We start from the raw sequence: 12,097 nt of genomic DNA, 5'->3' as shown, positions 1-12,097 counted from the left end.
AAACAGTATTTGGACTAAAGTATCACCAGATGCATGAAACAGCATTCTGACTACAGTATCACCAGAAACTTGTAACAATATTCTGATAATAGATTACGGTATCACCAGAAGCATTATACATTATTTTAACTACAGTATCAACCGAAACATGTAACTGTGTTCTGACTTCGATAACACCAGAAGCATGTAATAGTATTCTAACTAGGGTATCCCCAGAAGCATGTGATAGTATTCTAACTAGGGTATCACCAGAAGCATGTGATAGTATTCTAACTAGGGTATCACCAGAAGCATGTAATAGTATTCTAACTAGGGTATCACCAGAAGCATGTAATAGTATTCTAACTAGGGTATCACCAGAAGCATGTAATAGTATTCTAACTAGGGTATCACCAGAAGCATGTAATAGTATTCTAACTAGGGTATCACCAGAAGCATGTAATAGTATTCTAACTAGGGTATCACCAGAAGCATGTAATAGTATTCTAACTAGGGTATCACCAGAAGCATGTGATAGTATTCTAACTAGGGTATCACCAGAAGCATGTGATAGTATTCTAACTAGGGTATCACCAGAAGCATGTAATAGTATTCTAACTAGGGTATCACCAGAAGCATGTAATAGTATTCTAACTAGGGTATCACCAGAAGCATGTAATAGTATTCTAACTAGGGTATCACCAGAAGCATGTAATAGTATTCTAACTAGGGTATCACCAGATGCATGAAACAGCATTCTGACTACAGTATCACCAGAAACTTGTAACAATATTCTGATAATAGATTACGGTATCACCAGAAGCATTATACATTATTTTAACTACAGTATCAACCGAAACATGTAACTGTGTTCTGACTTCGATAACACCAGAAGCATGTAATAGTATTCTAACTAGGGTATCCCCAGAAGCATGTAATAGTATTCTAACTAGGGTATCACCAGAAGCATGTGATAGTATTCTAACTAGGGTATCACCAGAAGCATGTGATAGTATTCTAACTAGGGTATCACCAGAAGCATGTAATAGTATTCTAACTAGGGTATCACCAGAAGCATGTAATAGTATTCTAACTAGGGTATCACCAGAAGCATGTAATAGTATTCTAACTAGGGTATCACCAGAAGCATGTAATAGTATTCTAACTAGGGTATCACCAGAAGCATGTAATAGTATTCTAACTAGGGTATCACCAGAAGCATGTAATAGTATTCTAACTAGGGTATCCCCAGAAGCATGTAATAGTATTCTAACTAGGGTATCCCCAGAAGCATGTAATAGTATTCTAACTAGGGTATCACCAGAAGCATGTAATAGTATTCTAACTAGGGTATCACCAGAAGCATGTAATAGTATTCTAACTAGGGTATCACCAGAAGCATGTAATAGTATTCTAACTAGGGTATCACCAGAAGCATGTAATAGTATTCTAACTAGGGTATCACCAGAAGCATGTAATAGTATTCTAACTAGGGTATCACCAGAAGCATGTAATAGTATTCTAACTAGGGTATCACCAGAAGCATGTAATAGTATTCTAACTAGGGTATCACCAGAAGCATGTAATAGTATTCTAACTAGGGTATCACCAGAAGCATGAAACCAGTCTTCTAGCTACGGTATCACCAAAAGCATGAAACAGTATTCTGACAACAGTACCACTAGAAGAATGTTACAGAATTCTGACTAGGGAATCACCAGATACATGAAACAGTATTCCGACTACGGTATCAACAGAAGCATGAAACAGTATTCCGACTACGGTATCACCAGAAGCATAATACAGTATTTCAACGGTATCACCAGAAGCATGAGACAGTATTCAGACTACGATATCACAAGAGGCATGAAACAGTATTCTGACTACGGTATCACCAGAAGCATGAAACAGTATTCAGACTACGTTATCATCAGAAGCATTAAACAGCATTCAGACTACGGTATCACCAAAAGCATGAAACAGCATACAGTATCACCAGAAGTACGGTATCACCATAAGCATGAAACAGTATTCAGACTATGGTATCACCAGAAGCATGAAACAGTACTCACACTATGGTATCACCAGAAGCATGAAACAGCTTTCCGACTACGGTATCACCAGAAGCATGAAACAGCTTTCTGACTACGGTATCAACAGATGCATGTAACAGTATTCTGACGGTATCCCCAGAAGTACGGTATCACTAGAAGCATGAAACAGCATTCAGACTACGGTATCACCAGATGCATGTGCATGTAACAGTAATCTGACTACGGTATCACCAGATGCATGAAACAGTATTCTGACTACAGTATCACCAGAAGAATGATACAGTGTTCCTACTACGGTATCATCAGATGCATGTAACACTATTCTGACTAAGTCATTACCAAAAGCATGAAACAATATTCTGACTACAGTGTCATATTGGTGCAAAAGGTCCCTCCTTCTTTCTTAGCATGCTGTCTGTCTAGTGTTGCACCTAACGATTTAAATACCTGGCTCAAATCCTATGATTGTGTCTCGTCATTGTGATCATACATGTATGTTCCAAATTTAAATTTCAAGATTATGCGAGATGACCATGGTAACACTTCAACCATTTGTCTTTGAAAGACAGACAAGCGTATCTTACCAGGGACATTTGAGTCCAGGTGGTTTCCTGAGCCCCGCCATGACATGTTGACACCCCAACTCGCCTAGTTTACACTGAAATACACAACAACATTATAATAACTGTCAAACTCCTCTTTCATTTGAATCAAAGTTGTGACCCTTTTTGGACTAAGGAAGTTTGGTTGTCCTTTCTACTTTTGCATGTTGGTAATAATTTGTTACATAGATACATGTAGAAATGTAGCTTACATAATTAACTGCTCATGTCATGAATTGATATAAAACTTCATCAAGGTTGTTAAGGGCATCCAGAAACTAAGTTATATAACTCTTCATTGGATTAAATGCAAGTTATTTCCCTTGTCTGAATAGGACAATTTTGTTCAAACAACAACATTAATTTGCAAAAAAAATATTTCAGCATGCTCATCTCTTGCGGAAGATCTAGCAACTGAGTTGGATATCTCATTAATTTTAATGATCACTATTAAACATGGATTCAACACTTACTTCATAAATGAATACAGTTATTTATGAAACACTTTTCTAACTTAAATCCAATAAATTAAGACTCTTAAAACTGACACGGTGTGCACAACATCGCGGCTTTTAACAAAACACAAGTAATAATGTGACACTTTCCAGCTCAATCAATTAATCAATAGTTTTTATCTTCTTATCTCTAGTGACAATACAATCTCACTTGAGTATTTTTCATAAGTACACTCTTTCATAACGACAAATAAGTGTTTTCAAATACAATAACCCCCTGCTGTACACTTGAGCCTTTTCACACTCATATATTCATTAGAATGCTAAATGCATTATTTCTGAACTTTAAATTCAACCAATTTAACAATATCATAATGCCGAGATTTTTGACAACAAACTTCGCATAATACATTAAGTCAAACCATTATGTTGTTACATACAATGAAGGCGATTATGATAATCGGTAAATATAATCCCGTCAAAGTCAATAATGTATACTGGCTACAACAAACATGACCTATGCTTATCAAAAATGACCACAATAAAAGAAGGACTTTGTGGACTAAGTCATTGAAATCTTGTAATAATGAATATTCTTCAAGATTTCTAGACCAGATAGGTTTTGTAATTTGCCAACTGAGGCTTCCAGATGAATCTATAATTTCTAATTAGAACAGTTTGGAAGAATAATTTATTCGTAAAACATCTCAAGTCATTTCTTAACTTCAGTTAATTTCCTAAAATTTCAAATTTACGCCAAATTACATAAAAAGGTATGTATTTTGAATCAAATCAATGAATCAAAAGTATTTCAGATAAATATTATGAAGTGATTATAACATATGATAAGTCAAATACTTAAGAAAATGACTTAGGAATGTTTTATGAATACCGTCTCTGCCTTACGACATGGCTATACTGTACATACATGTATAGTATGTATCTTGTCCAATTATTTATAGTTTTTTATACTGTACATAATATGCTGTTTCTCCTTGAAGAATCTGTTTCAAATTTAGTACCTTTTCAAATAAGTATATGTATCATGATGTAGGTATAAAATCAGCCCACATTATGTTATATTATTTACATACATGTAATGCTCTTAATAGTCTTGGGAATCAGAACTTTTTTTTACTACCGTATTGATTATCAGAAATTAAAAACTGAATAATGTTCAATAAATAATCAAATATTTTCATGCATACAATGAAATATATTGTCTAATCTGAATCACTCCTTTGCATTTGAGCTTCATTTCCTTTATCACTTCATTCTTATTATCTTTTTCCACACTTGTCTATTACAATACGTTATAGTTTAATTCATCTAAGCCTTGATTAAATAGAGCAATTGCTAGGTCTTGAATGGAAGATTTTTTTTATCAGCAAGAGCTTTAAGGAAAGTATCTGTTTTTGTGGAATAACATATCTTGAGGATTATCAATAATTCATTACGACAAAACCAATATCGATTGTTGCCGATGTTGACCTCTTCAATTGATTTTCCATTTTAATGGATCATCGGAACAAATCTTAATCTAGTTCTCAACTATTAAGCCATCTACTCTCAAAAAGATAAGTATCATCATCGGCAGTATATATTACATCCATTTAAAACAGGTTCAGGGATTAATCATACTGACTGAACAGTGATTTATTTTGGTGCAAATTAGTGCCTTCTAAAGGCTTAAAAGTAAAGGCTGTTTCCCCTTGCGGAAAAATATCCATTTCCCCCAAAAATTCATAATTTTTTCCAAATTTGATAAATGCAGACAATGTTTATGGAATGAATTTCTTGAAAAATAAACTACATCTTGACAAAACTAGCTCTAAAACACAGCATAATGTAAGCATAAAATAGTGGAAACATGTATATTTGTTATTATGTTAGTTGTTGTGGCCTGATTTCATATTTTCCCCAAGGTTGACCATTTTCCCAATTAGCAAGACACCGGCGGTGAAAATAATTGCAAAAAAATAACTGCTGAAAAAGGTTCTGTATAATTACTATTTGAATTAAACATAATCAATCCCATGACAGCAAGATAAGAAACATTTTCACCAAGTTTCATGACAAAGTGATCTAGTTTTTGACTAGACATCACCTTTAATCAAATATTACATGTACATAGATTTTTAAAGACAAACATTCAGGCCAAGTTTCATTGAGTAAAATGCAGCCTCTACAGTGTTGACAAGCATTTACTTGCAAACCGGACGAGTGTTTCCGGTCATATGACCAGTGCTGGAACACCTGTCTTACACCTGCCATGTTACTTAGATGAGGCACGCGCAACAACGCGCCACTTCTTATTTTTTTATTGTATGGTTTATGAAAAGTGAATAATACCATTTCAATAAAGCGCCATAAAATATATAAGTCTGCTAGACTTTTAATTAAAATTGAAAATAACAATCGTAAAAACGTGATTTTTAGAGGAAATATTTTATGTGATTAAAAATTACTGCAATTTATGACGTCAGTATACAACGTCTTGAACACTTTTTAGTGAAATGTACAAAAGTGTGTCTTCTTTGTCAATTTTTCCACAAAGTGATAATTTTAGATATGCAAGAAAAAAAATCAATCATGTGTTTCCAGTCTGGATCGAAAATTTCAACTATCAGGCATGCTGCGTGGCCAGTAAATCGGCAAGCTTGTTACCTCGCTTACACGCATCCCTAGGGTCGGATTTTTCCATTTATACCAGAAATACATGATAGATACTTATAGTCCAACACCTGACATAGTGACCTAGTTTTAGACCAACATTTACACCTTGTTGTTCACACGACGGTGAATGCAGCACAGCAATTCCAGGCACCTTTATTGGTCCAGATTTATATGATATCTAAAGCTGATGTTTTTTTCTAACCAATTTGGAGCAATAACATCTATATTCTTTATTCCCAAATGTGAAAATAAAATAACCAATTTTATGTTTACAATTTTGATTTACCTTTAATAACAAATTTGGAACCCTAAACAATTTGTGTATGGAAGAGCTGGTGTCTTCTTAAACAAACAAACTTAATCACCTTCTTTTGATCTTTTCTGTCTGTCTTCATCTTAGGCATTCTTGTTCATATCTAGGCAAAATTGGAATTCCCAATTTTTGTCAATCAAAATTAATAAATCTAATAATAGGCATCATGAATGTAAGATGCTAGTCAGGTTGAATTACTTGAAAACACTTCATATATATATATATATATATACAACATTGCGTGAGAGGGGGGTTTAGGAGGCTGGGGTTCACTCTATATTGTGTGTGAGGGGAAGTTGATGAACTGGTTCGAAACTCTCTCAAATGCTATTTTAATTACAGGAAAACACTTTTTTTAGGCTAGGGTTCAAACTATTTTGTGCATGAGGAGGTATATCCTGTGTAAGAGGGCGGGGCAGGGGGTTGGGCAGCCGGAGAGAGAGGGGGGAGTGCTCTTAAAGGGCCTCAAATGCTTCAATTTTCATATAAAACGTTGTGTGCGGAGGGGGTGGGGCTCAAACTATGAAATGTTTGCTGGTAATAAGAGTAGCATTTTTACAGCACCTCTAGTCTAAAATAATAGACATGTTATACGGGATTCTTCTAATCCCTAACGTCTAAACGGGTGTGTGCAAAAACAGGGGTTTTGAAAAATATTGAAATTGTATTTAGACTTAGAGAAGCATTTTATGTTTGAAATATATAAAAAAAGGTTTAAATACATATTTAACCATGTAAGTTAGTCATTGAAATAAGTCTTTTGGATCATCAAGCCGAATTATTATACTATTGCTTGGCATCAAATTTTTGAACAAGCCCTGCTATATAAAATTCAGAATAAGAGCAAGCCCGAAAGACATTTTACCAGTGCAGGGCTTGCAGGCTTGTGCTAATTTCAACCACCTGGTAAGTGCAAAGATATTTTGCACAAAACAGGCTTTAAATGCATTAAAACACGGGATTTACCTTGCCAATAAAACGAAACTTGACTGACACAGACAACAATTATGCCAATCGTAACAACTTGGGCCATCTCTGGCACTCTTCGAGATAGACGTCATAAATACAATCATAACAACTCAGCCACCTCAGAGGTGTTGTAAAACTGTAAACCGAAGCCTTGCAGGTGCCCTTCATGTATGTACATGGTTATGTTTTAACAGTATGACATGAAAAAAACACATCAAACTCATAATTATTCGTTGGATATTTATTTTTTTGTGTACAGTACACTCAACGAGTTAGACCCACTTTCCGTTTCCCTCAGCGGATTCTTGCTATCGCGGACAACAAAATGATTTTATCGACTGTCCGCATTCCTCGGAGTTTGAAATTAAGGCCCTCGGAGGGTGATCAGTCGACCGAAGAATAATGAACTCGGCGTTCCTCGGAGGGGTTAACTCCGCGAAACTCTGCGGACACTAGATAAGAATCTACACTAAAGTTATATTTATTTTATTAAAATTTTCAACCGATTACGACGGCTCCAGTAAATTGCTATTATTCTTTTTCCTCTGCCCGTTTTGCATTAAGTTAGCTTACCACAAGAATGCAGTCGTATTTCACTAGTTGCACATGCATCTTATAAACATGTTTTTGCTAATGACTGATAAACATATTTCTTCCGAGAAATTCTAGGTTACACATTTTCAGAAAATCAGGAGGTCAAACATGCGTTCCAAGTTCACAGCGCATGGTTTTGAAGGCCTTCATGCCTCGTTTTCTGTGGAAAATTCCATGAAACGTCATAGCTATTTTTACAGGGATGATAACAGAGCCAAGTTGCCAATCCTGAAAATGTCTGCGTGGGGTTCAGGGGGCCGCTTAAGGGTCCCGATGGGTCCAGGGCAGAGCCCTTGTGGGCGGACAAGGGGGGGGCGAAGCCCCCCCGAAGCTTTCCATATTTCAGGGATTCTAATACCCTTTTTTGCCTTAGAAAGGTGTTCAAGGAGTACACCTTTCGGTTTGGTAGATATAATCATGTTCAACACGAGACATCCACAATCAGAACAATTATCAAGAATCTTAGCAGTGAAGTTTAACACCTTTGTCTTTAAACAAAGTTAAATTTACTTTTTTTACCTGAAGTCACAGGCATTAGACAAGTACCTGACATTTTGGTTCAGTTGTCCACTTCCCATAAAACTCAACTGGCTATGATCAAATGCCTGTGTATGAACAGTCTACACTGTGGGATGTTTGATTTATAATAATAAACAACATATCAATTATCATGCTTGCAAATGTTCATTGTAAAAGTGGTATTTATTCAATTTTTATGTATCATTAGAGTATTTATTCAATTTTCTGCACATTTGATGAGAATATAATGTTATTAATTATTATATATATGATTCAAATTAATATCCAAACGGTACTTAAATGCTTTGGCAGCATAGCCGTTGTGGACATGGTGGACATTGATGTATTCTGGTCCTCAAGCCAGATTTTTCCCCCTCATGGTGTTACATGAGTCCAGCAGCACACAAACTAGATTGTCCCACGGCAGTTCAAGTCTCTCGACAGGCTTTCAAATTCTATGAAAATTGATTTAGAATCAGCCCTTGTGATTTTTAAGGAGGCCAAATGTCTCAACACTATTTCTTTCTCTATAGCAGAAAAAAAGCTGCAACAGTTTTCTCATTGTTTGTGTTTGTTGACTTGTCTTAGTTGAAACAAAACCGAGATCCATTAACTCCTACACATGTTCATCATTGAAATGGCTAGCCACTCCGTAAGTCATCTTGTATGATGCTGTAAACCTTTGAAGTTTTAATTCGCTGAGAGCTTTTGTATCTTGGCAAGTGTCACTACTACTGTGGTGCCAGGGAGCATGTTCAGCCATTAGTCCAAATAGTTCAGCCATAAGTCCAAGTATCATGGCCTCTGGATTGAATTGTCAGTCATTGACAGGAACAACTGGATGCACTGGCTGAGGTGTCTTTTATCCCTGACTTTTGTATCCATCATCATACCTGGATGGGGAAATACAAATTACAACTATAGAATTTAATTCTCCTCAAGAAGTTTTGTTGAACTGTCTCAAATAGAAAATAAAATGACTGCCTCCACGTAATTTATTTTACTACTACAAAATATTTCTTCATGTTTTTTTTTTTAATTTGAACCAAACCAATTTTCACTTTAACCTCCCATTATGGTCAACACCACTTCTTATTGAGAACAATGCTTCAAACATGAGAATAATAAAGAAACGGTTTACAGCGTAAACTTCAATCGGCCAAATAAAAATCGATTATTATGACACAATCCGAATCGGGATGTCCGAAATAATGCTACATGTGCAAAATTCATTCTCAGTTTGTTCACTTTCTATTTACTTAAAAATAAACGTTTCGGGAATTTCACTTAACAATAAATGGCAAATATACCCTTAAAATCGGCGATTCGATGTTTTTAGAAGTTGGTGGTGGTTGTTTTTTTTTCAATTTTCCAATTCGTCTTCGTCGTCTGTCATATCCGGATACGACCATCCGGATACTGTCTTCTAGTCCCATCGGTAATTTCCGTAATCACCGGATGCTATCTTAACCAATCATATAGCTCGATTGCAAGGACGTAAATAGGTTCGTTAATTTCCGGCTTTACACTTCCGGAAAACTCACCTTTCGTACCCATATTGTTCGAACTGAGCTCGAATCGCTCCCTGTACCCCTCCCCCCCTAGAAAAAAACTCAACGGATTTACATTAATCTCAAAATCGAATCGTGAGGCCTTAAATCCGGAATTCCGGATTAATCCGGAATTTTATCATCCCTGTTTTTAACCACCAATAATACATAGTATATTCTACATTGTATTGATCACGCGCTTGACGTCAGAGGTCATGGTTCAGAATCGTGTAAATAGTCGGCTGCTTTATGATGCAATAACTTAGTGGATATACTTTAATGATTCAATGTTCATAATTCAAGACAATATTCAATTGGCGTTTACGGACATAAATACAAATTAAACGTTGGTACATGTAAGAATCTTTTACGCTTAACAATGTGCATAAGCATAAAAATAAATAACTTCTAAACAAGAATGATTTCTTGCTTATCTGATTAGACTCGGAGTTCCGCTGCGGGATCATAAAATCGGACGATTCTCAACACTATCGTTCATATTAAACTCGGCGGTAAGCCAGCCACTCGGAGGAACTCGGGGGAATTTTAGCGAGGGCAACAGTTTTACCCTCGGAGGAAACCCGCGATCACCGACTTTATCCCTCGGAGTGAGCGAGGAAAGTGGGTCTAACTCGTTGAGTGTACTGTAACTAATATAAAATTACATTATCTGGTCATATTTCTTGTTTTTATAAAATTGTATAAACACAATATGCTTTAACCTGGAATCCCGATCGGAATAACTACCCACTTTTGGTACAAATCAAATTGTACGTGAAGGATTTGCCATATAATGATATATTGAAAATTGTAAAAAAAAATCCGTCAACATACAATTATTTGGACTACTCCCCTCTCCAGCTAACCAAAACCCTCCCCCTCACACACGATATACCCCGCTCATACACAGTTAAGTGTGAACACTAGTATCCCTATAAAGCTTTCTAGAATGCCCATTAATGCGCCTAGTTATTTCGGAAACATTGAAGTATATTTTTGTAACAATCATGCAGAAGTCTTTTAAAGTTGATAAAGTAAACCTGAGAGCAGTAGTAAAACACTGAAACTGATTAATCTAACAGGAACTCTGGTTTTAGGTGACACACACTTCACTCTTGGAGGTACAGTGCGCCCAATGTGTGGCTCATACCCACAACTGAAGGAACAGTAGTCAAACCAACTGTGCTTACCAGGTGGCTGCTTCTTCCCCACACAAACTTTACTGACATCATAAGGGGCATAATAAACATCAAAGGGATCTATTCGACATTTCAAAAAAGCTAAGGTATCAGCAGGTACCAACTTCTACAAAGTTATTGACATATCCGAATAATTTCATTGTCCGAAAATAAACAATAATCATAGTTCATGCCAAATGGAGACGTTACCAGGAGTATATCCTATACAGGAAACTCGCATTGAGGTGGTCATTCTTATAAGCGTATGCTGTACCACCATGGACTTAACGTCTACACGTTCTATGAGTATGTTTCAAACAATGCAAATCAAGAATAAACAAGAAGAAGTGGCGCTTCTATCCAAACTTCCGGTACTACTGTATCTTAGGCTAACTTCAACTATTTGTTTTCTTTCCAAAGTGTACGACAAATAAACTATGAATATACATGTATTTATTATTCAAACAAAATATGACCATATCATCTGGGATTAATATTAATCCCAGACATTATAAACAATATTACAATATGTTTTCCACATCCATGTCCCACTCAGTGACTCTCCATGTTCTGTGGTAAAGCGAGGTTAATCTAGGTTTAGAGTCGTATTATATTCGCCAGATACGCAGATAGCGCCGCTGGTGTAGTGGTATCATGCAAGATTCCCATTCTTGCGACCCGGGTTCGATTCCCGGGCGGCGCATACTTTTTGCTGTCAAAATTAACACTCATTCTGTTGTATGATCCATTTAAGGCATTTTGTTAAAAAGAGCCACATTGGTTTTTAAATGTCGATCTTGCAGCCGGATGGTAGCAAGGTCGGTCGGTTCGAACACCAATTTTTTTCTTATTATATAACGCAAGAACGGTTGTACATAGGACAATGATAATTCACTGCTAGGTTGCACTTAAACAACAGAGGGCATCTATTGCGTTTGAGGTCAGTAGGTCAAGGTCAGGATCAACAGTATAATGAAACACTTGTCCGCACCATAGCTAGAGAACAGTTTGTTCTATAACATTGCAACGTTACTGATAGGTTGCCTTTGATCATTAGATAACTCTTATTGTCTTCGAGGTTATAAGATCAAATGTCAAGGGCACGTACAACAGTCTTATAAACACTCTTTCACCCAAATAACTCTAGAGCGGCTTGACATAGACACATGAAACTCCAGGAGTGTGTACGATGGCCTTGATTGGTTGCC

At 36.2% G+C, this 12,097-nt stretch overlaps 1 protein-coding gene and 1 non-coding gene across 2 annotated transcripts in view; one reads left to right on the top strand and one right to left on the bottom strand.

Annotated features, from left to right (window-relative positions):
• LOC128238209 (centrosomal protein of 85 kDa-like) overlaps window positions 1-11,254 on the bottom strand; it is a 31,370-nt gene extending 20,116 nt beyond the window's left edge. Inside the window, exons 1-2 of the mRNA XM_052953867.1 lie at window positions 11,100-11,254; window positions 2,618-2,691 (exon numbers count right to left, since the gene is read on the bottom strand). Coding sequence (XP_052809827.1) covers window positions 2,618-2,663 — 46 coding nt within the window. The 5' untranslated portion in view covers window positions 2,664-2,691; window positions 11,100-11,254. The remainder of the gene's footprint in view (window positions 1-2,617; window positions 2,692-11,099) is intronic.
• A 267-nt stretch (window positions 11,255-11,521) lies between these two features.
• Window positions 11,522-11,592, top strand: Trnag-ccc (transfer RNA glycine (anticodon CCC)). Its single transcript has one exon. It is a non-coding gene; the product is annotated as a tRNA-Gly (tRNA).
• The last annotated feature ends 505 nt before the right edge of the window (window positions 11,593-12,097 follow it).

Source organism: Mya arenaria, chromosome 6 (assembly GCF_026914265.1).
Source record: "Mya arenaria isolate MELC-2E11 chromosome 6, ASM2691426v1".
Lineage (NCBI taxonomy): Eukaryota > Metazoa > Mollusca > Bivalvia > Myida > Myidae > Mya > Mya arenaria.
The sequence above is the reverse complement of the archived record's forward strand: the minus strand, read 5'-3'. Positions and strand labels throughout refer to the sequence as shown.